Source organism: Oreochromis niloticus, linkage group LG7 (assembly GCF_001858045.2).
Source record: "Oreochromis niloticus isolate F11D_XX linkage group LG7, O_niloticus_UMD_NMBU, whole genome shotgun sequence".
NCBI classification, from domain to species: domain Eukaryota; kingdom Metazoa; phylum Chordata; class Actinopteri; order Cichliformes; family Cichlidae; genus Oreochromis; species Oreochromis niloticus.
In genome coordinates, this window is record NC_031972.2 from 35,413,363 (window position 1) to 35,440,836 (window position 27,474).

General features: G+C 40.3%; 2 protein-coding genes across 3 annotated transcripts; one reads left to right on the forward strand and one right to left on the reverse strand.

Moving 5' to 3' along the window:
- Nucleotides 1-2,271: 2,271 nt before the first annotated feature.
- Nucleotides 2,272-10,575, reverse strand: LOC100701345 (molybdopterin synthase catalytic subunit). 2 transcript variants are annotated; one of them, XM_003440058.4, is made up of 7 exons: nucleotides 10,325-10,410; nucleotides 5,494-5,618; nucleotides 5,277-5,415; nucleotides 4,572-4,683; nucleotides 3,050-3,206; nucleotides 2,819-2,942; nucleotides 2,272-2,732 (listed from the first exon to the last, which is right to left on the reverse strand). In XM_003440058.4, exons 4-7 carry the CDS (start codon nucleotides 4,681-4,683, stop codon nucleotides 2,625-2,627), a joined length of 501 nt encoding a protein of 166 aa, XP_003440106.2. In that variant the 5' UTR covers nucleotides 5,277-5,415; nucleotides 5,494-5,618; nucleotides 10,325-10,410; the 3' UTR covers nucleotides 2,272-2,624. The 2 variants fall into 2 exon arrangements, with proteins under 2 accessions (XP_003440106.2, XP_025764332.1); XM_025908547.1 differs by lacking the exons at nucleotides 2,272-2,732; nucleotides 2,819-2,942 and having other exon boundaries at nucleotides 3,146-3,206; nucleotides 10,325-10,575.
- A 3,913-nt stretch (nucleotides 10,576-14,488) lies between these two features.
- On the forward strand, nucleotides 14,489-26,872 carry LOC102078598 (uncharacterized). Its single transcript, XM_005470567.4, has 12 exons — nucleotides 14,489-14,624; nucleotides 16,239-16,312; nucleotides 17,837-18,035; nucleotides 18,572-18,773; nucleotides 18,859-19,027; nucleotides 22,072-22,165; nucleotides 22,301-22,336; nucleotides 22,448-22,501; nucleotides 22,643-22,770; nucleotides 25,651-25,786; nucleotides 25,977-26,047; nucleotides 26,475-26,872. The coding sequence occupies exons 3-12, from the start codon at nucleotides 17,840-17,842 to the stop codon at nucleotides 26,703-26,705; spliced, it is 1,317 nt and encodes a 438-aa protein (XP_005470624.1). The 5' UTR covers nucleotides 14,489-14,624; nucleotides 16,239-16,312; nucleotides 17,837-17,839; the 3' UTR covers nucleotides 26,706-26,872.
- The last annotated feature ends 602 nt before the right edge of the window (nucleotides 26,873-27,474 follow it).

Sequence of the window (27,474 nt, forward strand, 5' to 3'; positions counted from 1 at the left end):
GGGGATAAAATCTGTTACCAGGCTTCCGGGAAAACTTCAAAATAAATAAGTAAAATAAAGCTGTTCACTTAAAAACATAAAAAGCATTAGTTTTTATTCGTTGTTGTTGGTTAGGTTAGGTTAAATAAAATTTAACCTAACTTTTCTACTTCCTTGAGCGCTTTTATTTGTAGTAACATCTACTGAAAAGTTGATCTAGTTAATTTTTTGTTCCTGGTTGTGTTTCCTGTTTTGAGTTGCGGAACTCGGGAAATTCCCTTTAGGGGTAACTAAAGTTTGTTTATGGTGTTTTACTAATTTTAAGTATTTATTATAATGGTTTTTATATTTTTTCTGTTTAATTTATCTCTTTTATAACTAAAAAGAAATAACTAAATCCAAATATTTTCCACCGTTTGCTTCAGAAACATCTAATTTGTTAATACATCATTCATATGGGCCATGTGATCCTCTGAACATATTAAAAAAGGTTAGATAAAAGGTGAAGGATCACTTAATGATCAATGTAAAGGCTTCTCGGGCTCTTGTGAGAAACAGGCATGCATTACCTGATCAGGTCAGTCACAGCAACCCAATGCTTGCTTCATTTTCCTGAGACATTTAGCAATGGGTGAAATGAGAGGTGATGACCTGTGGAAACCTTTTCTTTACAAAAAAAAGAAGTCTAGTTTCACCTTCATCGGGTGACTCAACAGGTTCAGAGGCTGTTAAGTTTGATCACCTGAGCAGGTAACTTGAATGTCTACTACTTTTCACACACAGCCAGTGAAGGAAAGAGTGATTCACTGAAGGGTAGAGATCAGGTTTCGTTTGAGGAAACATGAAAATTTAAAGACACAGAAATGTTATCTCCTGCATTCTGCTGAAATTTTACTCCATAATTTACATTTCCTGCATTTTGTTGTGGAGCAAACATCTTTACTCACGTAAGAAAGAACAAGCATCAGTTTAACATAATCTGGAATACAACACAGTGACATGGTTACCCTTCCAGAAGACAGATTAACCCTGAATAATAAACTGAATTGGGACATAGTAACTGGATATACAAATGTAATATTCTGTCCAAAAATAACATCTTAAGAGCTTTTTTCTTCCTTGGAACTCAAACTCTTACCATGATTCTGACAGAGGTTTAAATGAGTTTTTCCTGTACTTATAAATCTCATAAACTTTGTTCCACTTTGGTAAACTGCAGCTGGTGTGCTGAATGCCAGAGTGTGAGCTACAGCTGTTGTGCAGATTTATTATCTGGTTCAGTGTTACACGCTTTACTTCATGTCCTTTTGTTTTTATCTCTGGTGACCGCGCGTGCTCTAGATTTCTTAAGCTTCTTGGATGACGTTGTTGGTTTCACTGGAGATTTGATTGTTTGACACAATCCCAAACATGATTCACATACAGATACACTCCGCCTCTGTAGCCGATCATGATCATATCTCACTACAGGAGTGCCTGCAGGGACATGAATGATTATTCTAAACTCCCGACAGTTAATATTTTCTTTGCTGAGTCAAACATTCAGACCTTCTGCTGTCTTTATGATCTCCTGGTTTCAGAGGTGACGACTGATATCAGGGCATTTTTATCCCTTTTGTTTGAGAAACCAATTAATCTACGATAAGTCCAATCATTTACGTCACACATGTGAGTATTTGTAAAATGTTTTTTTACGAAGTCTGCATCGCGTCTGTTTGACGCCCGATAACGAGGACAGGAAACATCTTCAGATTAATCAGTAAACTGACAGGAACAAATCTTCACCTCGAAGCACAGCAGTTCAGATCTTATCAGATTTTCAGCCTTTTGTCCTCTTTCTAGTTCACGTTGAGCACTTGCAGGAATTTTTGGTTCATATTTTGTGCGTGAACCAGACGCCCTGCTTCCTGCTGGAACACCAGCACACCGGACTGAACCTCCTCACGTGGACGGAGAAATCTTTAAACCTGGGTGCTTGTCTTCATCCAGAGGAAGATGATGTTTCTCAGTTTCATCTTAACTGCAAAGTTCAGATTAAAATGTTACCACCAGAGGGCAGCATTTCTTCAGCAGGTGTGTGCACTGCTCTTATTTATTTATTTAACCTTTATTACAGCTTCGGATCCTCCATCTCCCCAACATTTACCTTTCCCAGCCTTCCACTGTAGATACAAATATAATCTCATGACTTACCTGGTTTACTCAAGGTTACACAGATTTAACCTTAATCACTGCTCCACCTTGTGGTATAAATTGGTATCACATCAAATGACAGCACAGACACGCTTTACCTTCAAGTTGATAGCTCTTCAAAATAACACACAGATGTTTTGGACACAAAGTTTTACAGCAGTTTTTTCTTCACATTCTGATGATGGTTTTAGTTCATTTTGGAAGATTTTACAGCATTCGTACATTTAGTATCTAGCATTTAGTATCTTAGCACCAAAAAATTAACGTGACCATCAGACTCAGTCAACACAAAAATATAAATTTAAAACATGTTTTAAGCATTACATGATAATTAGTTTTTTTTTTAAATATTGTGTTTTAAATGAAGAGAATTAAGAGTTAAACTCCAAATGATCTAAACACATAATTATGGCTCCACCCACCACAAGTATCTGTGTTTTATCACATTTTTTTTATTCAGGTTTTCCCTCAGACAATGTGTTTTCTGGAGGTTTCTTCTGAGTGGACCATGAACACTCAGCGTTCTCCTTCCAGTTCGCCTCCTGCGTGTCATAAACTTCCTGTTGATCACAAGCACACAATCAATAATCAATAATCATTGAATGCTGCATCGATCGAGCTGATAAGACTGGCTCTGACGTCTCACCTTTTTCCAAATGGGGACATTAGCCTTCAACTGGCTGATGCAGTGCTGGATCGCCTGCTGGCCGTCATGGCGGTGAGGGGATGAGATCGCCATGACAACACTGGCGTCGCCCACCTTTACCCACCTGATGGGGGAAGCTATGTGTCATGTTTTTTATTTAAGTTAAAAAACAAATGTAACACCTGCATGCCCCCCCCGAACCTGCCACAGTTAGCATGTTAGCGCCCTCACCCGAGCCTGTGGTGGACGCAGATGTGTGTCACGCTTTGCCAGCGTGCTCTGATGTCAGCACACAGCTTGTTGAACTCTGATTGGGCCATGGGCTCATATGCCTCGTACTCCAGTCCAACCACCTTCCTGCTGTCTGCCTCATCCTCGCGAGTTGTACCTGTGCACACGCATAGTACGCACGCGCGCGCACACACACACACACACGCACACACACACACACACACACACACACACAAACAAAAACAAAAGTTTGTATAGCCAGCCATGTGAGGACTCATGCCTTCCCCCTCACCGACACCTGGTCCTGAACCACTAAACAGCTCTTTGTAGTCTGATGCACAGTGAGGAGCAGCTAGATGTCAAAAGGACTACTCATTGCTGTTACTGATACTGGTTGTTGATCAGGTGCTTTAACAAACCTCTATATGATTTTTTGTACTTTAATTACAAAACAATAATAATACTTTTGGACAATAATTGTAGAAAATATTAAGACTGAACAGTAAATCTGTCTGTTGTGTTTCAGAAATAAAAGCTGAGTATTTTAACCCACCGGGGTCGACGGACTCACCGTGTCCAAATCACACAACCGATTTAAAATGACATAGCAACAAGATGTTATTTTTAAGTAAAGTATTTTTATCTGGGTTTTGCAACAAATACTTCAGTTATTGTAAAGCACTACCCTGTAATGTATTACTTTAGAAAAATAATAGTATAAAACATACTTTCTTTGATTTTCTTTAAATAAAATAACTAGAAGAGCTTCTTAAAATAATAAAACTCCAGCTTTGTCATCAAATGTTTATTTTTTTTAACTTTTTCTTCTTTCTTAAATACTGACATTTCACACAATTTTCCCTGAAATGTTAAAATGCTGTATTGGAACAATAAATAAAAAGTCAGCTTTTATTTTTCTAAAATGCCTGTACACAGATGTAAAATATTTGAAGGAAAACTGAGAAGATAATAATTAGAAGTAATTCTAAGAAGTAAAATTTTAAATATTTGGTCAAAATCCCAGATTTTCTTTTCCTCTGCAGCATTTGACACTTTACATCAACAATCTATATTAAATATCTCACTTTCCTCTTCATCAAATGCTTCTGACTTATTTTCCTCTAAAATATTTAAAAAACCTAAAAAAAAGTTTAGAAATGTGATATATTGCTATTTATTTCTAGAGTATTTGTACAAAGATCGAACAATTCAAATTGAAAATAATTTAACTAAATAAATATTTTAAAAATAAGTACATTTTTCATGTTTTCAGTTAGAGTCATATTTCATTTTGACTTTTTCAATTCTAAAAATGATTCCATTTCACTGAAATAGAACTTCTTCCTCAGAATATTCAGTGATCCATCATTTGTACACAAATAAAAATCAAACCAAATAATCACCATAAAACAAATGTGATACTAACTCAATAATGCTGTTACATTTTATTTATATAACGCCAAATCAAAGATGCTTTATATTGTAAAGTAAACACCCCACAATAAAGTAAATGGGAACAAACCTATAAACACTGAAATGGCTCCACAGGAAGGGCTGCTGACAGCATCGACCACTTCCTGCACAGAGAGCCAATCATGGCTCAGCTTGAAGACATCTCTCGGCCCCTTCGACATCTTTGGGAAAAAAAAAAATGCAGTTTAGATTAAACTTTTGTCGACTCCATCCATCCATTTGCTTCTGCTTATCCTTTTCAGGGTCGCGGGGGGCGCTGAAGCCTATCCCAGCTGTCATAGGGCGAGAGGCGGGGTACATCCTGTCGCAGGGCTAATAGAGACACAGACACAGAGACAGACAACCATTTGCACTCACATTCACGCCTGCATTCACACCTATGTAAGGGAATTTGGATTGATCCATTAACCTATCCCCACTAACTGCATGTCTGCGGACTGTGGGAGGAAGCCAGAGTACCTGGAGAGAGCCCATGCAATCACGGGGAGAACATGCAAACTCCACACAGAAAGACCCCGGCCTGTTGGTGGAATTGAACTCAGGACCTTCTTGCTGTGCGGCAACAGTGCTAACTATCGTGCTGCCCTGGCACGGTGGCAACTTTTGTCAACTCTTTATCGTGAATTTATTGGATTTAAAGTCACAACAGGAAAATATACTTTTATTTTTAAATTGTGCAGTGAAACAGGAAGTGAAGAAGGAGCAAATACCTGAAATGGACCTTTTTCTTAATCTCTGATCAGTAATTACTTACAGTCTCGAGTCTCTAGCCCCCGCTGAGTGGCGGCACTACGGCGACTTCGTCTCCGTCTCCCAGAGTCAGCACCTGGTCGCCGATGGGAACGTACTCCTGACGCACTGCCAACACAACACCGTCCTGCAGCGTACACAGTCTGGACACACAAACGTGTTAGATGCTGACTCGTCTTCACACGCGTGTTTATGTGTGCCCCCCCGCCCGCCCCTCTTACCTTGGGTGCCGCTGTACCAACAGCTTCCAAAGGTCGTGGCTGCTGATTGGTGTTGGCACGGCAACAGTCTTCTCTTCCTTCACACCCGTCAGCTCGACGCTTTTAGCGAAGTACAACACGCACACCTGAAGGAGAAAAACTATGAATCCATCAGAGCATTTCACATTAAACAGCGAGTCCTGAGTCTTTCTCAGGGATTCAAACTTCCTGTTTCCTGTGTGGAGTTTGTTTTGTTTTTTTATTTATCTGAAGCTCACAGATTTTGTGTCAAAAATGTGCTTCATAATAAAACAGGAACTTCATTAAAAGATGTTTTTCAATCACATGAAGCTGAAAATTGAATTTTCCAGCTCAAACAGAAGACTTTCTTTACGATACTGTGGTGTAATGCTGAAGCTACATGTCCCAGGAAACCATGAACAGGAACTCACAACACTGCACATGTCAAACGTCTGGGAAATCTGTTCATGTGTTTATTGGATAGAAAACATCAAAAAGCTTTAGGATCAAAGCATTCCTGATAATTTTCCCAATCACCACCATGTACGTTTCTGCTAACACAGGAAAACTAAAACTGCTTCCTGTTTGTGTTTGGGGACACGATGAAGACTTCGTCCTCCTCCTCCTCATCATGACGGCTGATAATGAATGATGGTGGAAGATATTTACATCAAACTCAGTTTTTAACCATAAAATTCTGACTTTTTGCAGGTTTTTTGGCTTTTTTAAAAATCATTTTAGTAAATGTTTGTTTTTAACCAAAAACTGTCATTCTGAATTAATTACATACTTTATCCTCCAAATACTAAATATATATTTTTTAAGACTTGTCTTTTTTTCCCCCCTTAAATACCCTCTTAACTCATTAATTCCCCAGATTTATTACAAATTCTGAGAGTTTCTCTAAAGAAGCATCATAAAAAGATAAACAGGGGTCAAGGCTCATCCAATAAAGTCAATGTGGCCTTCAGCTGATTTCTACTGATACCCTTCAACTGTAAATCAAATTAATTCATACAGTTTGGTCATGAAAAAGTTAAACACCCACAGACTTCAAGCTCAGTTGAATTCGTGGTAACCAGCATGACTGAGGAGGCCAGAGTGGCCGAGCCTGTGTAGCCCAGACTCGGGGAAATACCCGTCATGCCTCTCTGAAGAGATCGTTCTCCAGCCTGTGCAGCTCATCTTAAAGCATGACAAACTCAAAAACTGCAAAACAAATGGAAACGTGTTGGGAATTTTCTACCCTCACCGTGAGCTTTACACCTGTGGCTACATTTCTGAGGTGTACTTTGTATACATCTTTGTAATTATGTATACTGGTTTAAAGTAGCTTGTTTATCCTTAAATATGCTGTGTATCTTATAAAGGTGGCCCAGAGATCAGGTTTAGTAATAATAAAGGACTGACTCTCATGTAATCTTGAAACTGAGTGCTGACACTTTTTTAAATAATAGTGTAATAATAATAGTAAAGTCCCTTTATCCAATCCACCCTTTAAAGGCGCTGATCCTGAAGGAACATTTTCTTTATTTCTTTTAAAATTAGCTTCAATTATAAATGAGCCTGAAAATTAAAGTTAAAAATCACATTAGGCCTTTGACGTTTACCGAAACTGTTACAGACGTGTTTATTTATTCAGTGCAGCTCGGATGTCTGAACATGACTCATTCTACTGTATTCACTTCTACATTGTTGTGTGTTCAGCAGCAGCAGGGAGGACAGAACACAGAGGCATTCAGGACATTAGAGCTGCCACGATTAGTCGACTAGTCACGATTACGTCGACTATCAAAATCGTCGACGACTGATTTAATAGTCGACGCGTCGTTTGAAGCTTTGTAAGATCACAAAAGACGCAGGAATAAGTAGTAGGATTTAAAAGTGTAATAACGGACTGAAACAGAAGATGGCAGCAGTGCATGTAAAGGATGCCAGCTGCCGTTAAACCCCGAAGAAGAAGAAGCTGTGTCCCAGAATTCATAGTGCGGCCCAGCGCAGTTGTCAACAATGGCGGCAGCTAGTTAGTTTTAATATTACTCTTATTATTCTTTCTGGGTCACAAAATAAACGTTTAACATATTTTCAAGCTGTAAGTTTTACGTCCAATCGATGCATGATCTGATTAGTCGACTAATCGCAAAAATAATCGGTGACTAGTCGACTATCAAAATAATCGTTTGTGGCAGCCCTACAGGACATGCATGTTCCTGGAAGTGATCAAACACCTCAGTGATTCCTGAGATTAGGGACAAAACAGGTTTTAATTTTCGAAAATATATTTTTTGATTTTTCAAAAACATATTTACATATTATTGTTACATAAAGTTTTGGCTGTCTCACCGTGTTTTGGTACAATTTCCCAGGTGTAACATTTTTTAATAATTTATGTTTTTGCTGAAGAAGTGCAAGGTTTTTGTCAACACCGTCAGACACAAAGAAATGCAAAAATATATATTTTAATTTAAGTTGTTTCAGCTATTTTGACTGTTAGCAGCTTCTCTGTTCTACTGTTTATGCACATATGTTTTCAAAGTAATTATACCACGTTTAAAAGTAAGATTGTTTTGGCTTTTTATTATTAGAGTTACAGTCATACATATTTTCAGAAGCTAGTATTTAATCTCTATAAGAAACAATCATATTTAGCAGCATGCAAATTACACATTTATTGAGAAAATTACTTATTTTTATTGGAAGATCATGAGGGAGGAAAATATATGGTTCTCCAAAAGAGAAAAATAAACAAAAAATCCATATTATGGAGTTGACAAGGTGCTGACACAAATCTGACGGTGGTGACACACTAGTAGAAAACAAGATATTATTTCATTCAAAATGACCATAAAACCTTAACATAGGGCTGTTCGATAAAACGATATATATCGGATGACGATAGAAAAACGTCTATCGTTTCATTTTACGCTATCGTTTGTTTCGTGGTGTCGCAAAATAAACTGTTTACGGCAATATTTTTTCATCATTTTGATGGTCACTGTAGTGGCTATATTAATTTCTTAAAGTTCTCTCTTTCTCTTATATTTAATATAACCACACTACTGACGGACAAGCGCTTGTTTTTTATGCGTTGTCGTTAGCAACAACGACGGTAAAACCACGGCGTGTCCGCTTGTTTATTTTCCACATAAACCTTTCACAATAAAGCTCAAGATCCTGTTGAGGCTTTTCAAAATAAAACGAGTCACGTGAAAGATGCAGAGTATTAACGGATGAGAAGCAAAAAAGAGCCGCCAGGTGCTAAAAAATAAACCTTAGACTCAAACGTTAGAACAGACTTTTCTCCGCAGCACGCTGTGTAATAAATACTCACAAAGAAAACGGCGGCCGTTACAACTTACGTCTAAAAATGTATAGTTCCATGCATCAGTTAAAACACTCGACTCCAGGTACACGACGCCCAGCTGGAAACACTTCACGCAAGTCGAGATGCCTGAGATTCACAGAATTTACAGGAAATGTTACATTTTTGTAATTTATATCGTTATATCGACGATAGATGTCTTAATATCGGGATATGAGATTTTGGTCATATCGCACAGCCCTACCTTAACAACCTTTATACTTTTTGTGCAATACTTTTTGTTAATAGTCAACGGTGCAATAGACTTCAATACTTGAAATGTGCAATTCCCTTGTATTCTTATTCCCATTTATTCTATTTATCCCTTTCGTATATTTTATTTATATATGTCTCTGTATTTATATATGTGTATATATAATATTCTGCTCACGTTCTGTAACTTCTGTCGGTGCTGTGCTATTGGAAACCGAATTTCCCAGAGGAACCCACCCGAGGGATTAATAAAGTTTTATCTTATCTTATGTTTATTTTTTTCTGTATTTTAATATTATCACACCTGCTTCTGGACAATGGATTTTTAGGGTACTGGTAATGTATTGTACCATTTAAAATAAATATATGTATAAAAAAATGCAAAATCATACTTTTGTTGTATAAACATTGCCTTGGTTTGTCTTTTAGTCAGTTGGGTTAACACTTGTATGCATATTTTTAATCCCAAAATTGGGTTTTATCTGGTGGACATGTTTTGTCCCTTATCTCAAGAATCACTGACCTATCTAGGTCAGATTTAGATTCATTCAGGTCAGCAGATACCCAACACCAGGCGTCTTATTGTACCGACAACAGAAGAATAAATAACTTTAATGCTTTAGATGTTTTTAAATATTAGAAATGGTTTAAATATTAATGACAGTTTCGTTAAAAACATGTAAAACTCCTAAAAATACTAAATGTTACAACTTTTTACCAGATATGTTTTTCCCCTCAACATAACCTGATAAAATATTCAATTAACTAGTTTTGGGTCTTCATCCTTTTGATCCTCTCCGTTCATCTCCTGATATTTTTCTAACACCACAATCAGCGCAGACCTGCAGACACACGGAGGACAGACACCACCGCAGGTGTGCTGGCTGAAAGGGGGCGGAGCCTTTTGGAGGGTCAAGTTTGACCTCCACGTGCGTTTCGTTGTTTTATTAACCTTTTCCTGCTGATTAGTCACGGCGCCCTTTGTTCTCCTGCATAAGTCCGTTTGAAAAACATCGAATCTGAACATTTTTCACGCCAAACAGACGCTTTTCCGTCCAAACAGGCGCTGATTACGTCATTGTGACATCAGCCGGAGTTCGGCTTCAGTTCGGCTTCAGTTCCTGATCACGTGCCTGAGTTTTGTTTGAATCTTTGTTTCCTGCAGCTGGACTGAACTTCTGTTTATCTGACAGGTAAATGTGATACAATCAGCGCGGCGTGACGTCAGAAAACTCGCACAGGTGAGAGATGACTTACCTGCGCCGTCATGAAGAAACGTGCAGAGCTCGAGCATGTGAGGAAAGTTTGCAGCTGTTGGTGAGTAGGAGAAACGCGTTTCCTTTCCGCTTCTTCCTCTTCAGCTTCATGAGCGGCCTGCAAGTAGCACAGAACTGCAATGCTGCCACCTGCAGGTGTGGATAGGAACATGGAGCTTGTCCTGATGGAGGTGCAGGTGTGCCACTGCGCTGAGGCTCAGACTCATCACATTTCTGTGTACTAGAGCTCCTGGAAGATCCCGAGGAGTCCTCAGGCCAGATTCGGCATCCAGACTCTCATCCCAGTTGGACGTACCTGGAAAACCTCCAAAGGAAGCTCCAACTTTCACCTGAGCACCACATTAATCCACCTTCAGTGTGAAGATGCTGAGACTCTTCAGCTCCCTCGCTTCAGGCAATTTCTCTCCACCAGCCCAAGCCTCAGACATGCAAGTTCATTTACCCAGTAAATGACCCAAGTAACCCAAACACACGTGCAAAAATATGGTCACTGTGTAGTCAGTTTGTAGTTTTTATATCAGTATTTATTTTTCTTTGTCTAATCTTCACAGCGTCTCCCTGCAGATTTGAATCTGCTCTGAAAAGTAAAATCAGATTGTCTGAAGTAAAAAGGACGCAGAGGTACTGATAACCATTTGTAAAGAGTAGAAATTACAATTGTATAGTTTTCTAGCTTTTTTCATTTGTACACTGTTTTTCTTTTTTCACTTTTTCCTTTTTTACTGATATATTTCTAACTCACTTTTCCTTGCTGACCTCTGTGCATCTGTAACATGAGTGGGCTTCTTCTGTGTGGCATGAATAAAGTCTACATCTATTCTCTATGCTTATTTCTGTCCAGCAGAGGGCGCTGACAGGTCGATGCAGCAGCTAAACAGCTGTGCTTCCCTCCTGTGTGTCGTCGGTCTGTGCTCTTGGTCGGCTCGTCTGCCTTTGATGGTGTTGGTGATGGTGATCTCTCTGCACTACATCCCGTTTCATTATGATTTCAGGTTTGCTCATTAGGGCTCATTTTCCAAGTTTAGGTTTTTTCAGTAGCTTCTCGTCCCTCATTGCCTGTTTTTGCCACTTTGTAAATAAACGCTCCCTCGCATCAAAGCCTTTGCATTTTGGGTCCTTTTCAGCAAACACCACACGGCCTGCCCCGGGCAGCCGTGACAACTATAAACCACAAATGATAAAGATCTAACAACGAGGCAGCAGCAGGACTATGAAACTACTTTAGTCATAAAGTAAAACAGGAAATAACAGCAAGACAAAAACACAAACATATAAACAGTAATCAAAACAGCAGATCTTAAAGAAACGTCATACTTTATTATTTATTACTTTACTTTTACTTTACTATTACACCAAACAGGAACTGACTTCAGCCTAAAAGACATTTTGACAATAAACCACAGCCCAGTTTTCTTTCTTTTCAAGACCGAGTACTCACAGAGTTAAATGGTCTTTAAGCGGTTAAAGATATGAAAAAAGAAAAACTACATCAACATTTATAAGCCTCTGTTTTCTTCAGGGTGTTGCTTCATTTTAACCACACATCAAGGAAAATTCTCTGAAACTCGAAGGTGTTATTTTTCAGATGAAGTCTCCTTCACTCACTTTGACCTTTAACACAGTTTTTTCTGTTCAGAGATTTTCCCTTCAGCTTTACAAAAAGGCAACAATTCTGTGTGACCCAAACTGGGTCCCTAACCCAATGGCGGGCGATGTTAATCTTACACGCCCACACATATGAAGTTTTTACAGATTTTCATGACCCCAACGTGCAGAAATATGCGATTCAAGATTCAAGATTCTTCATTTATCTTGTGCATAGTTATACAAGTACAACACGCAGTGAAATGTGACCTGATACGCTCCTCGACTGTACAAAAAGGGAGAAAACATTATATACAGTGAGTGGATATATACAAAAAGGACATTATGTGCAGCAAGTGGGTGAGTTATATACATTATATAAATAAAATAAAACAATCTGGAAATTTACAGTTCGAAATCTGAGAATGTACACTTCTTTAAAGTTGTAGACAACTTCAAAGAGCTGTAGGCTCCTCTAAGCGCACGTGTCGGCTAAATAACAGGTTAAATACACCATGTCATTTCTATCAAAGTCAGCCTAAGGATATTTTTAGAAAAACTTCATCATAAAACAGTTACTGTCCACCTGCTGCTGCAGTGGCTACAGGAATCTTTGTTCTTTGGCACGTGTTCCTGTGACAGTGTCCCTGTAGTCAGGTGTCTTTTTGCTTGCTGTCACCATGGTTGAAGCTCTGTAATGCTGCTAACCTTCACAGACAGCAGAACATCACAGACAGACAGACAGACGCAGGTGAAGCGTTTCAAAGGTGAGTAAGACTGTTTGATCAGAGTGAGAGAGGGAGAAATCACTGCTCTTCTTCCTGCTCCTTTCAGGGATCACCACAGCAGATCATTTGCCTCCATCTCACCCTATTCCAAGAGAGCGGTCTTCTAGTTGGCTGCTCTTTTTGAAACAGAAGGTTGTTCATTCGCTGACCTCATGACCCAGCACTGAAACAGGAGATATTAAAGCCCGGGCAAACATGATGGAGTAAATAAACAAAACACAGAAACATTCGCCAACTCCTGCATTTAATTGCGCACATAATGATCGTCATCTCTGGGGGGCCTTTACCTGCTGGTAACACGCAGCCTCACATCATCCTTCAGATGTGACACAAAACCATTTTCATTCTAACAGCTGAGCTGTGCTTCTTTTCTTCAGGAGATCACTAAAGAAAGCACTGACACCATCTCTCCAAGTCATTATTCATCACTTCATTTTTCATGCAGTCATCCACAGTTCATTCATGGCGGTATTTACCCAGTAACCTCATTTCTTTCTCTTCAGGCGTCACTGCTGCTTTTCTTTCTGTTCCTGTGGCTGTAAATCATTTTCATTCAGTCTGTTTCTGTCACAAACACTCACTCTCACTTTCACTTAAGTTTTTTTTTCTTACATTAAGTTAACACATTACAGTGTAAAACAAACACGTCGCTCTGCATCTGAAAAAATAAACTAAATATAGTTTGGTCTGTTTGTGGTAGTCTAACAACTACATGTGACAGAAATAAATAAAGAAGTCATAAATAAATATTCTTAAGCTTAAGCTGTGAACACCCTGGAAGGAACGCTGTCATCACGATTTGAAGCTGCTGGCCAATCATTCCAGCCTCCGGTTGCCTAGGTAACGTATTTACTCCCAGGTCACATGATAATCAGTGATTTACTCTCATTGATTATTTCACCTGTGGTCACTTGAAGCCTCTGTGTGACACATTGTGGGCGTAGTTTCAGGTGTTCACAGGGTGGAGGTGTGGAGCATGTGAATGGAAACTGTAAGCAGCAGGTTAACAGGGCAAATACCAGTATTACACTTTGTAATGCAGTAAAGTGTGAGTGAATGTCTCAGAGAGTGTTTCCTAAACTCTGAAACTGCAGTGCTGCAGTTTCATAGTGAAGAGTGTTCCACTGGTACTCCTGCATCAGGTGACTGACCATAACAAGCAGAGCAGCTGGAGGGCTGGATGGATGTGATCGTAATAATGATGTGGGTCTAACGCAGGGACAGCTGGAGGTAGAGTCCTGATCCTGCCAATGATGTGTGTGGACAGCGTATTTTCTCATATAACCTACAACAGTGTCTGACTTCACTGATGTTTCCATGCTCTAACATCTGGCTTCCAGCTGTCTCAGAGCAGTAAGACCTCCTCAGCTTCGCTGTAAATGACCAAACAGTTTTTTTTCCTGTTTAAGGCTCAGTCCATGTGCAGGCAGCTCACAAGAGAGGACTTTGTAACCTCCTGTCTGACCGCCTCCTGCAGGAAAAAGGAAAATCTGCTGATAGTATTTTGAAAAACGTTTCTTCATTCTGGCTCTGTTAAAGTCTCCCAACACAATAAAGTCCGACTCTGGGTTAAAATCCTTGATCTGCTAATGACGCTGCACCTTCATCCACAGCAGATATGTCAGCTTGTGATGGGATGTAAACATGTGAGAGCAGAGCTGAGCTGAGGTTAGTTAAGCAGGTCTAACTTTAACACTGTCTTACTAACATTTAAACATCTGTGCCTCAGAGTTCCCTCCCTCCTCTTGACTTGCATGACTGCTTCATAATGTCTCAGATGAATGATAACACTGTCCAGTGTGATGGCACGCTGATGTCTGTGAGCAGCTCCTGACGTGTCTGCTTCTGCCCGATGCTTTCTGCTTTTGCTTTGAGATTCTCTGAAGCTCGGACGTCGCCTGCCTTCTGGTATGTTTTCCTTTTACTGATTCATTTTCGCCATCATGTTTCCTCTCAGTCAGCCCAGCGCAGCATCGTATTCAGACCTGCAAACATCTTCCTTTCCCTGTAGACTACTTTTCATACTTTGATGTGTGCAGGTGTTAAAAAAATGAAAATAACAGGGTGACACCGATTAAAATAATTTCATTTAATTTGATGACTGTTTGATAGAGACTAAATGTTGAGGAAGTTGTTTTTGGTAGCGTTTGTGGACGTGCCGTCATTCTGTGTGTAACACCATGGCTGGAAAAGATTTTAATGAATTCTGATTAAAATTTGCTTTTTATCCACAAAAATGGATAAAAAGCTGTTGAACTTAGAACTCTTACAAGTGTGCTGTGTGTTGTCACTATATATAGACATTTAAAACATTATGTCACATTTGACCTCTGACCTCACTTTTACATTGCACATGCGCCTTTCTTTCAAGTTTCCCCAGAATGTGTTAAATGTGTTTATGTTTAAAGAAAGCAGAACAGAATGAGCTTCCCTCTTAGGTAGAAATATACTGTAGTGTAATATTATGTAATAAGCTCCAGTTATTCACGGACAGTTATTTATTAATCAGTACCTATCCTCCATCACCTACACCTACATGATGTTTGTGTGTAATGTTATGTGGTTTATCCTGATGTAACCTGGTGTTGATAGTCAGACAGTAACAGTGTTTGTTACATTCATGCGCTGATAGAGTCTGTTTAAAAAGACCAAAGAGAACAAATGAATACTGTTTCCCTAAAGAGTGAATGCTGCCCGCTGGAGGTTTGTGCTCTCAGCTTCTTGTTTGCTTTATTTTTTTGCCTCAAAGTAAAGTTTTAAGCTGCTTATATATTTGCTGACAAACAATATGAGTCTATCATTGGAAATATTAACCAGGCTATAATTCAGTAATTCACTAATAATTAGCCTTTAAAATGTAGTATTTTCTTCATCGTATCAGTGAGCGGCTCCATTAACGAGAGTCGGAAGCTCATTAATCAAAGAATCCACGATGAAATCAGAGGCCACATCCTAAACCACGTTTCTGAAATAAGCAGTTAAGCATGCAGTCAGAGGATGTTACTGACTGTTTAATGGTGTTCAAGCATTTCCTAGTATGTTGGTGGTTTTTTTACTTCCTGTTTTTAAGTTTATTTAGAAACTTATTTTTTTATATAACCACTCAGCTTCCCTTTTTCACGCGAACACCCAAACTGTGAACTTTGTGACTAATTTTCCATACCCAGCCTTTTTTTTTTAAAGAACTCACTGAGCAAAGGCCATGCGTCCTCCTTCTAAAAGACTCATGCACTTCCTTGATATGCAGCTGATTATCAGCAGAGTTAATAAACACCAGCCAGGCGAATTCAGTGGACAACTTCTGTTTTCTCTTATCCTGATAAGAGCCACAGATAAAAGAACAACTGCAGGCAGATTATAGCAAGGATTTGATTTTTTTATATGATCAGTGCAATAAGGTGTCATTTATAATAAATCTATAGCCTTTGAGGGTAGCTCTTTTTGAAAAGCGTAGAGTAACTTTCAGCTGTTGAGCTCTGCAGGCACTGAGGTTAAAAACACCCCGCGACTCATTTCCTGTAGGTCGAGGACCCTGACATTCCTGAAGCTGCAGAGAAAGTGAAACAACAGTTTAATCCGCATTGAGGACAAGCACGGTAAGACTAATGTTTCCTAGCTCTGTGTTTCAGCTTACCTTGTGTTATCTCAGGCAGCAGAGGGGCACCAAAACAACAAGCTGTTTTAGTGGCATCTGCTCCCACTCTGTAAGCTACAGTCGTAATCCTGCAGCGCAGGTGAAACAGCGCTTGAGGCTTATGTGTGTTCATTACTGAAGGATCAGCGTGTGCATCCCTGTTGAGCTGAAGCTTGTTTATGTCTGTAGCGCTAATGGGTTTTCTGATTGTTGTGTGATCAGTGAACACATCATTTGAGACATTTGTATTTTGTTAAAAACTAGTTCAGCTGATTATAAGTACGGATATCTCACCACAGATTAAACATGAGATAATGAAGATATTTCAGCGCTGTGTGAGGTCTGCACAGGAAACACTTGTATGTGCAGATCAAGTGACAATGTCTCTGCTCAGAGCAGACTGTACATATCTGAATAAGATGAAAAATTATTAGTAATAACTACAGAAAACCTTCAGATGATACCACCATGAAGTCATCGCTGAAGAGAATGAGAGGGTTCAGTGTTTGTAGCTGCAGGAGTCGAAGCAGCATCATACATTTCTATTTTAAAGAAAGTAAAGTCTTTTTAGAACACACAGATAAAGCACTCCACAACAAAATAGAGTAAAATAATATATAATAGAATATAATACAAAAACAAGTTGAGCCGGAGAATAGAGTGAACATCAGAAAACCTGACTAAACAAAAATATTTCAGTCTTGGAGCCACAGACTGAAAGACTGCGTTCTCCTCCAGCTTTAATCTGGTACGACGAGTCTGTGAGCAGCAGAGTGTTCAATAAGGCTGAAGCCTTTCCATGGAGTGATTGGTATCTCTTCTGGGAGCCAATGTAAAGAGTATAAAACAGGATTAATGAGCTTGCTTACTAGAACCTGTTAATAAATACTTACTTTACTTAGATTTGATTATAATATCCACTTCCTGTCACCACATTCACCACAAATTAGGAAAATACTTAGTTCCAAAGTGCTGATGAAAACTTTTCACTGGAGGTTAACTCCTATTTGTATGAAATGGTTGAAAGAATTGGAAAATTTTAGAATAATTGTCATAGAGAACAGGAACACTACAGGTTTGAGAGACACAAATAGAAACATTTAAATAGTCATAAATGGCGGCCATCTGTAAGATGGACTGGAGCGACATGTGCTGTATTCAGATACCTTTCAAAGACACAACGTTTCTCAGTTTCAGTGTTTAATGTGTTGTGTTTTTACCATTTTAAGTGGCTCCATACTGTAATGGTTTGGTAATGATCAGATAAACTTTATTTTTGCTCTTTTATATTAAATATTGGGTTATAAGGATTTGCAAATAGTTGCATTACTCTTAGATTTACATTTTAGACATTTTAGACTTACCTTTTCCTGGAAGCAGGAAAAGTTTATCATTTTTGTAGCATTTGGATAAATCAGCAAAATAACCATTACGAAATTCATGCAAAGAAATGAAAACAGCTGTGTTTGTTTTATTGTCTCCACAGAAGATGTTTGCAGCTGAGGCCAAAGAACTGATTGAAAAGGTGGGAGATAAAGAGCTCATCTATAATGAGAGCCTAATCAAGAAGGTAGATCTGCTGACTCTGGTGAAGGTTAGCAGAGGAAAATTCTGGCCGGTGCAAAAGTACAAGATAATGCAACTGAGCCTGCCCGAGCTCATGGAGTTGGAAGACTTCAGCCCAGGTGTGTACTCAGATGCATTAACACAAACATATTTTGTGGACGACCATGGTTCTGTGAATGAAGGTCACACAATATAAATACAGCTTTTTGCTGCCTGAGTCCCATTAGCCCGATGATGATATATAATACTGTAGTTCACATGCTGACCTTAATTCACAGAATCAATCTTATTCAGATGGGCCAGCTATTGGTGGTAGGGCCTACATCTCTACCCCTCATCATCCATACTTTTGCCAGAGAGAGAGGAAGGACCATCAAGTAAGACAGAGGACGATGGGCTGTGACCTGCAAGGCAAACAGGCTGACGAGTGTCACAGTAAACTAATACTCACATTCCTTAATCCACAGAAGGGAGAATCGGCTGGGAGTGTGTGTCTTTACTTATATGCTCCAGTTATGTCACAGGCGGTGGTGGGTTTGCCTCGGTCTACTAAATAACTCAACCTCATTAAGCTGACCTGTGTGTGGTGTACGTTGACCTCATAATATATAGAACGACTGCATCATGTGTAAGTAATGTTCCTTTCTCCCTCCAGAGTGTACAGATGAACCCTTTGTGATTAATTTCATGAATTCAACAAAGACAAGTGGGAGAGGAGGGTTAGGTGGAAAAGACGTTGGTATGTATGAAGCTGAAGTGAATGCAGGCGCTGACAGCATGGATGGACTGGTTCAGCCCGTCAACATGATGTCGAAGAAAGTCGACCTTAAAGCCCTGAGGAGCACGCTCAGTGACGGGTATGGCTCTGTCTCTGATCAGCGATCGCTGTTTTCCAAACATGCGCTAACATTTTTCCTCTCTGCTGCTGCTTCCTGTTTCCAGGACCATAAAAACGGACAAAGTGAACCTGCTGGCACTGAAAACAAAGGATAAACTGGCTTTTGTTCACCAGACAATTTACAACTCCTGTCCCGTCACACTTATTAGAAAGTGCACGAGGGATGGGTCCTTGTTGGCCTCCTGCATAAAGATACTGAGTCTGTTTGCAAAGGTGAGCGAATCTCCAAATGATGAAGACTTTCTGGGCTCAGCTTTGTTTTCAGTAACTCATGTTTGAGCTGTATTGGTAATGAATTGATTACTTGTTTGTGAAGAACAAACTGACCAGAGTGCAGGTGCAGCATGATTAGTCTGTAATGATTAAAGTGATGGAGTTAATGAATTTGAATTAGGAGTTCTTTACGTCTTCAGTTCCTCTGTTTGTAAGTTACATGAGCAGTCGGTTCTTCGGCAGATTCAGGCTGTTGGTAACTTCTGCCTCCTTGTTTAATCAAAACTGCTTCTGCGGACATCAGGACTCTGGGGATCCAATCCACTTCTGCAGGACTTTACTCGCTTTGTTCCACTTCAGGAACTCAAAGGCTATTTGTGGACATAGACTTCCCTGGCAGGGCTTATTTCAAGGCCACATTTGAGGAAGAAACAAGTTCCTGTATAACCCCCAAAACAAACTCCTGAGTAGCAGACTGGTTAAAGTCATAAAAAGAAGAAATGTGCAAAAATTCAACAAGTATGAAGAGCATAATTCTCAAATTACTATCTAGAAAACAGAATTTGCCACAGAGCGCAGTTTCCTGGTTCCTACACTGCAGTGGCAACAAGCAGGCAGAATACCCAGCACTGTAAACCCTGGCACCAGGCCTGACCCATGGTGTAGCCAGGTCATTTTAATAGAGTGACGTGATTATTTACCGTAGAGTGGCACATAAACAGATGCTCTGCAGGCTGAACCATTGTAGACATGATCTGATGGAGCTGTGTGTGACATTAAAGGCCAAGGTCAAGTTTATTTATATAGCACATTTCCAAACAGTCCATGCTGCACAAAATGCTTAACAATGTAAAATACAGAAAAACAAATAAGTCATTAAAATAAGTCAATAAAAAAACTAAAACAACAACAACAACTAAGGCTGTTAAAACCAAAATGTTTAGGTCAAAGTGTGTTAAAAGCCAGACTTAAGTGTGTGCCTTTAGTAACGATTTTAAGTGTTTGAGTGTTTGTGCATATCTAATATTAAGAGGAATGCTATTCCAGAGTCTGGGACCTGCCACAGAGAAGACTCCGTCTCCATGAGACTTAAGTTTACTCTGTGGAATAGTTAAGGTTAGTTTTGACCTGGACCTCATGGTTTCTTTCTTGTGATCACACTCAGACCCTCGCTCATGTTGATGCCTAGGAATATTAAACAGCTGACTCTCTCCACCTCTGCTCCTTCATTGTGGATGAGGGTGTGGCCTCCACTCTGCAGTCTCCTGTAATCCACAATGAGCTCCTTGGTTTTGCTGACGTTAAGCAGCAGATTGTTGTTGCGGCACCATGATATCAGGGCTCTCACCTCTGCCCTGTATGCCGTCTCATCTCCATCAGAAATGCAGCCAATGATGGTGGTGTCGTCTGCAAATTTGATGATGGTGTTGGAGCTGTGTGTTGCTGTACAGTCGTGGTTAAACAGGGTGTACAGCAGGGGGCTGAGCACACATCCCTGGGGGGGCACCTGAGTGTGAGTGTGGATGAGGTGATGTTGCCGATCCGAAACACCTGAGGTCTGTCTGTCAGGAAGTCCAGGATCCAGCTGCACAGGGAGGAGCTGATGTTCAGGTCACAGAGTTTCATGACAAGTCTGGATGGTATGATGGTGTTAAAGGCGGAGCTATAGTCGATGAACAGCATCCGCACATATGTGTTTTTCTGGTCCAGGTGGGAGAGGGCAGTGTGAAGTGCAACTGCTAATGCATCGTCTGGAGATCTGTTAGGCCTGTAGGCAAACTGGAGTGGATCAAGTGAAGCAAGGAGTAAAGATGTAATGTGAGCTCTGACTATGTGCTCAAAGCACTTCATTGCAATGGAGGGGAGTGCTACTGGGCAATAGTCATTTAGGGAGCTGACATTAGTTTTCTTTGGGACAGGGATGATGGTGGTCCTGTTAAAACATTTTGGGACAGCAGACTGGAGCAGGGAAAGGTTAAAAATGTCTGTGAAGACATCTGCCAGCTCGTGGGGACATGCTTTGAAAACATGACCTGAATGTTGTCTGGTCCAGGACCTTTCCGAGTGTTTACTTTGCTGAAGTATTTACACACGACTGCCTGAGATATCTGAAGAGGGCAGCTGTCCTCTTCTAGCAAAAGCTTCTGAGATAGATGTTTATCAAAGTGTGCAAAGAAGGTGTTAAGCTCATCAGGTAGAGAAGCAATTACCTCCCTCACTCTGCCGCTGTTTCCCTTGTAGTCTGTGATGGCAGATAGATCTGCAAGTCATCTGCAAAATAGTGAAAAAGTGAAGAAAGGTTGTTCTGTGAGAAAATAGATCTCAGTGCCAACATATACAGTGCAAACAAGGCAGGACCCAAAATAGAGCCTTGAGGTGCACCATAATTAAGAGGGGCTATTTTGGAGCTGTGATGGCCCATGTTGACATAAAAAGTCCTTCCAGATAAGTGGGACCAAAACCACTGAAGAGCAGACCCTTTTAGGCCAGCATATGATTCCAGCTGCGATAGCAGGATATCATGGTCGACCACGTCAAAGGCTGCTGTCAGGTCCAACAACAAGAGGGCAGCAGGGCTGCCAGAATCCAGAATATCATTAAAAACCATTAAAAGTGCCGTCTCAGTGCTGTGTAGTGATTTAAGGATCTGTAATCTGCCAGCTTCCTGGTATGAACTCTGTGATGTCTGAATGGAGCTATGTGACAATAGTGCACACATGTGCATGCACTATCATTCACACTCAGCTTTTGGACAATATCCCAGTTTTGACCTGTAATGGTCCAGAGGTGGTGTATGAGAACAGCTCTAGAATTTGGGTGTTTAGGCTGCAGCAGCTCTTTAAAATGTTTGGAAGAATTCAAACAGTCTGTTGTAAACCTGATCCCTTTACCTCAGCATCTTCAGTCCAAAGGTCTCCAAAACTCTTAGAAATGAACTGAGGAGCATCTAAATTGTGTGGCATATAGAGAATGACAGTACTGTTTCTTCTATGCTTGTGTACTGATTGTGTAGTTATGTGTAATTTAACAAAAAATGTTTTTAGGGCCACAAAAAGGAGAAGACAAGCTTCACTGTTCCAGAAAAATCCACGTTTGCTTACGGCCTGGTGGAGATAAAGATAGAGGATGAGAAGCTGAGTAAGAGCACAGCACTGTGTTGATTGTGTATGTGTGTGAGTGTGTGTGTGTGTGTGTGTGTGTGTGTGTGTGTGTGTGTGTGTGTGTGTGTGTGTGTGTTACTGAGTATAATTTATGTCCTTTGCTCTCATTTAGAGATCTCGTGTGAACCCTGGACTCGAGGTGCCCTCGGTATGTTGCTGTGTGTGTTTGAAGTTGATGCTGTGTTTGTCTTAACGTTCACATTCATCATGTAAACATGAAGTCTTTCTCACTTTTAATAATCTTGAGGTCTGTTTTCAGATGGACTCTTTGGCGATGACATAGAGAATGCAACGCTACAACAGATTAAACAAGGTGTGTCTGACAGTCTGAGCCTTTCACAGTTCTGAAATGGTCAGAGTAAGGTTTTTGGACGTTTGAGACCTGCAGCACAAACTCTGCTTTAATTTATTGAGTGTGATCGGATCATTGCTGCTGTTTCTGTGTTTGCTGCAGAACTAGAGATGAAGGATGCTCTTCTGCAGCCGCTGGCAGATCTTCCTGTGTCGACCCGTCGTGATCTGCTGAAGAAGCTCAGCGAGCTTGCTGAGGATGGGGATACTCTCTCTCTGCTTGAGCAAACAGTAAGTAATATTTACAACATCTGAAGCTTCTGTGAGCTCATCATGAGGTTTCCTCTCCCACTGGTCTTAGTTCTTCAACTGATTCTTCATCAGTTACTGCAAAGAACAAAAAGTGAAGAGATGGTTAAACAGACAGTCATGTGAGAATGAAGGTTTTAACAGGGCTCTGTGAGCAGGACATTACAGCTTCCACAGGAATAAACAAGCACCAGACTAGTGGATTATCAGCAAAGGAGATTGCCTGTATAAAAGCAAAGGTTTTGGCAGTTTGTTGGTCTGGTGCATTTAGGTGCGTTAACACAGTGCCACAGTTATCCCACCAGTGGACATCCAAGTAAATTCACCCCAAGGCCAGACCATGTAACCTCAGATAAACTGCAACAAACCCAAGAGCTACATCTCAGACTCTACAGGCATTATGTTAAATAATTAAGTTCATGACAGCAAAATTAGAAAAGAATGAACATGCAGGGGTGGTTTGGAAGGGTTGCCTGGAGAAAGCCTCTTCTTTCTAAAAAGAACAGAAAATCACAGCTTAGGTTTGCAAAATTGTTTCTGAACAAACTACAAGACTCCAAGAGCACAGCTGAGATGTCTAAGCAGGTAAACAGAGTAAACTATAAACTCCTCCATAAACCAAAGTATTCAAGAGTCAAATGTGAGGCCATCTGTCACACAGCTTAGATAAAAACTACGTCAATGATCAGAGCACATCAGCGCATCTCTGAAAACTGTAAGAGACATGTCCCTGGCTGAAATGCTGTGGCAGGATCTTAAGAAACCTGTGCATAAATAAATCTTCACAAATCGCTTTGCACTAAGGAAGAGTGAAGCAAAATCACTCCACAGCAACGTGAGAAACTGATTAAAATGATTGCTTTAAGTTATTGCTGTTAAATTATATTTCTACATGCTCTTTACTGATATTTCTCAGCTAGTAAGGTTATCAGAACCACGGATGCTGCTGGTATATCTTTAACTTTCTAAATCATGTATGCACATGCCCAACAACCAATACTGACACCAGGCCTGGGGCTGTTACAGACAGCAGGTACAGTTAGGTCCATATATACTTGGACACTGGCACAGGTTTTTTTTTTACCCATGAACCGAAACATGTTCCAATTATAGTTATATAACGGACATAATGTGTAGACTCTCAGCTTTCAGTTGAGGGTATCCACATTACAAAAGTAACTGGACAGTGGACACAAAGGCTACTTGATGGGCAGATGTGGGCAATTCCTTATTTATGTCATTGTCAATTAAGTAGATAAAAGGCCTCGAGATCATTTGAGGTGTGGTGCTTGCATTTGGAAGATTTTGCTGCGAACAAACAACATGTAGTCAAAGGAGCTCTTTATGCAGCTGCAACAAGCCATCCTTAAGCGGAAAAAACAGAAATAAAAAAACCACATATGAAAAATTGCGACAATATTAGGAGTAGCAAAAACTGCAGTTTGGTACATCCTGACAAAGAAAGAAAGCACTCGTGAACTCAGCACAACCTGGACTTGGAGGTCCACAGAAGACAGTGGTGGATGATCACGGAATCATTTCCATGGGGAGGAGAAACCCCTTCATATCATGTCTTGATGCATGCTCAATCATCCAGGTAAGGAAATCCCAAAAAGGGATTCTGTTCACCTGGACGTAATGTTTTTAGTGAAAGAAGTCACTTGGATTTCCTCACTCATCCAAGTGAAAAAGTCACTTGGATGAGTGAGGATGAGTGACTTTTTCAGTCTCAGCTGACTGCAGGTTTCCCCAACCTTATAAAAACAGTACATTTGCACAATGACTGAAACTAGCACCACTGACAATGGCACCTCACAACATCCAACCAACTGAACAACATCGTCTACCATAAAGCGAAGACTGAATGAAAGTAAATACAGAGGGTTCACTGCAAGGTGCAAGCCACTCATAAGCCTCAAGAATAGAAAGGCTAAAAAACAAACAGACACAGTCCTGGAAAAGCATTCTTTGGATAAATGAAACCAAGTTTAACCAGAATGATGGCAAGAAAAACACATGGAGAAGGTGTGGAACAGCTCATGATCCAAAGCATACCACAACATCTGTAAAACACGATGGAGGCAGTGTGATGCTTTGGGCATGCATAGCTGCCATAGGCACAGGGACACTAGTGTTTAATGATCTTGTGACACAGGACAGAAGAAGCTGAATTTATTCTGAGGTGTTCAGAGACATACTGTCTGCTCAAATCCAGCTAAATGCAGTCAAATTAAATGGGCGGCATTTCATAATATAGATGGACAATGACCCAAAGCCTACAGCCACAGCAACCCCGGAGTTTATTCAAGCAAACAAGTGGAATATTCTTGAATGGCCAAGTCAGCCACCATATCTTAACCCAGCTGAGCATTTCACTTGTTGAAAACTAAACTTCAGACAGAGAGGCTCACAGACAAACAGGAACTGAATGCCGCTGCAGTAGAGACCTGGCAAAGCATCAAAAAGGAGGAAACCCAGCATATCCATGAGTTCAAGACTTAAGGCTTTCATTGGCAGCAAAGGTTTGTCAGCATTAGAGTATTAGAAATGAACATTTTATTTTCAGTTATTTAATTTGTACAATTACCTTTGAGTCTCTGAAATGGAGGGATCGTGTTAAAAATGCTTTAGTTCCTCACATTTTATGCAATCTTTTTGTTCAGCCCACTGAATTAAAGTCTTAACTTCAACTGCATCTGAGTTGTTTCGTTTAAAATTCATTGTGGTAATGTACAGAACCAAAATTAGAAAAACAGTTGTCTCTGTCCAAATATTTATGGACATAACTGTAGTTTTATGTCCTCCATGACTAAACACCACGCTGCTCTGATACTACTAGTAATCATCCTCTGCTCCTCTCAGCTGGATCACTGCAGTGATGGAGCATCTGAGCGCGTTCAGTCTGAGGCTGTCTCTTCCTTCATGGACCTTCTCGATGTCTCAAACATCTCCACTGCTGTGAAGGACGCCGTTCAGCTGTTGGTCAGCGTGTTGGACAGTAAGTCAGCTGACCTGCTCTGAGACATCAGGTGTGGTATGGGAGTTGAAGGTGGTGGGGCTGAGATAAAGGTGCGCAGCTGGGAGTGTGTGAGAGCTCAGCTCAGAGTTTTACTGACACATTTGAAGCAAAGTGTTTCAGCTCGTCACATCTTCATCAAACTTTGTCTTTCTTCTTCATGTTTGTGCAGCTCTGCCAGACGAAGTGCCGCCACTTCTGACTCGCTGCAGTCCAGATACTCTGAGAGTCCTCAACCAGCTGGTGGGTCCATTCACTCATTCATCTACATTCATCTACATGCTCCTCGCAACAGCTGCCAGTCTCATCACACCTTATCCTACAGACTCAGCACACTCAACATGTGTAGTCTGACATCTTAAAACATCTTCTGTCATGTTTTTATGAAAACTCAAACTAAAACTAAGGTGATCTACCCTCTCAGCAGCATGTATTCCTCCTGTGAGCCTTGTTCATCACTGTGAAAACACACTGATCAAATGTATCCACTGCTGAAAGTAGTCCCAACAGAGCCCCTGTTCAGCAACAGCCTTTTAACATGTTTTACAGGGATCGTTTTACAGACCCTGCTACAACTAACAGCCGCTTTGCCCACTGTCAGCAGCCTGTGGGCGGAGTCTTCCTCATGTTTGAATCTGATTTGGGAACAGCTCTCTCTCTGTTTCTCCAGGTGGATGGGCTGAAGGACGGTCAGGCCAACCTCCCAGAGTCCCTGCCCGTCCCCCTGCAGGAGGGAGAGGAGCTCCGCTGGGTGGCCGAGTTCATCTGTTTGAACGATCAGAAGCTGAAAGAGTTGAGTGACGGCTGGGACCGACCCGAGCTGCCCCCAGAGGTTCTGCTGGAGGTTCTGTGCCTCGCTGTGCAGGGACTCAGCCTGATGCAGCCCACAACAAACCCTTAATGTCAGCTGCTCTGATCTTTGTTAATGTGCTTTTACAGCAGCGTTCTGCATCTTTGAACATCTTTGCCTTTGTTTCCTGAACTTTCATCTGTCAAAGACCAAAAATGACAAGAATAATCTAATAAAATACATATATTTTTTTTAATAAATAAAACTTTATACTTTTATGTTCGGCTCATGGTTCTAATATTTTATTAGTTCTTGCTGCACTCCTTTATGTTCTGTCCCGTTTCCTCCTGTGTGCCCCTGACCCTGTCTCCATGCTTGTTGACTGTTAGTTATTTTTACAATAGAACTACAGTTTTTACAATTTTTACAATAGAACTAATCTCTTGAAATATCATATATCAGATTTTGTACTTGAGAGACAAGAAAAAGAAGTGACAGCATGCAGAGAAGGAGGCTGAACATTGTGCCCTCTGCTCCACACTGTTAGCCTTTGCAGTAATTTCCATAGCTCAGTACTGCAAAATCAACAGTAAAAAACTCTAAAGGATGTTTGCAGTTTAGTACTGTCATTTGCAAGTAATTGTGGGAAAATTCCATGAGATTACATTATTTTTACGGTAACTCACCGTACTCATGGAAACAGCTGTAAAATACAGCAAATGTAACAATTGGTGATGTTACTGAGATTATACTATTACACCATCGGGATTTCTGTTGTTTTCTAAGAGTAATTACCTAAATCCTCATTCAGAGTGTATTACCATAAAATGCAATTCATTGTGAGAGTAGTATCACATGTAAACTACAATATACAGCATCA

What these genes read in the sequence shown, in the direction of transcription:
- LOC100701345 (XM_003440058.4), bottom strand. Translation starts at nt 4,683, where the DNA reads ATGTCGAAGGGGCCGAGAGATGTCTTCAAGCTGAGCCATGATTGGCTC. An exon ending in TGCGTCCACCACAGGCTCGG is followed by an intron (nt 2,943 to 3,049) that starts GTGAGGGCGCTA and finishes TTCCCCCATCAG; the next exon opens with GTGGGTAAAGGTGGGCGACG. An exon ending in ATGTCCCCATTTGGAAAAAG is followed by an intron (nt 2,733 to 2,818) that starts GTGAGACGTCAG and finishes TGTGATCAACAG; the next exon opens with GAAGTTTATGACACGCAGGA.
- LOC102078598 (XM_005470567.4), top strand. Translation starts at nt 17,840, where the DNA reads ATGTTTGCAGCTGAGGCCAAAGAACTGATTGAAAAGGTGGGAGATAAA. An exon ending in GTTGGAAGACTTCAGCCCAG is followed by an intron (nt 18,036 to 18,571) that starts GTGTGTACTCAG and finishes TTCTCCCTCCAG; the next exon opens with AGTGTACAGATGAACCCTTT. An exon ending in AGGAGCACGCTCAGTGACGG is followed by an intron (nt 18,774 to 18,858) that starts GTATGGCTCTGT and finishes TCCTGTTTCCAG; the next exon opens with GACCATAAAAACGGACAAAG.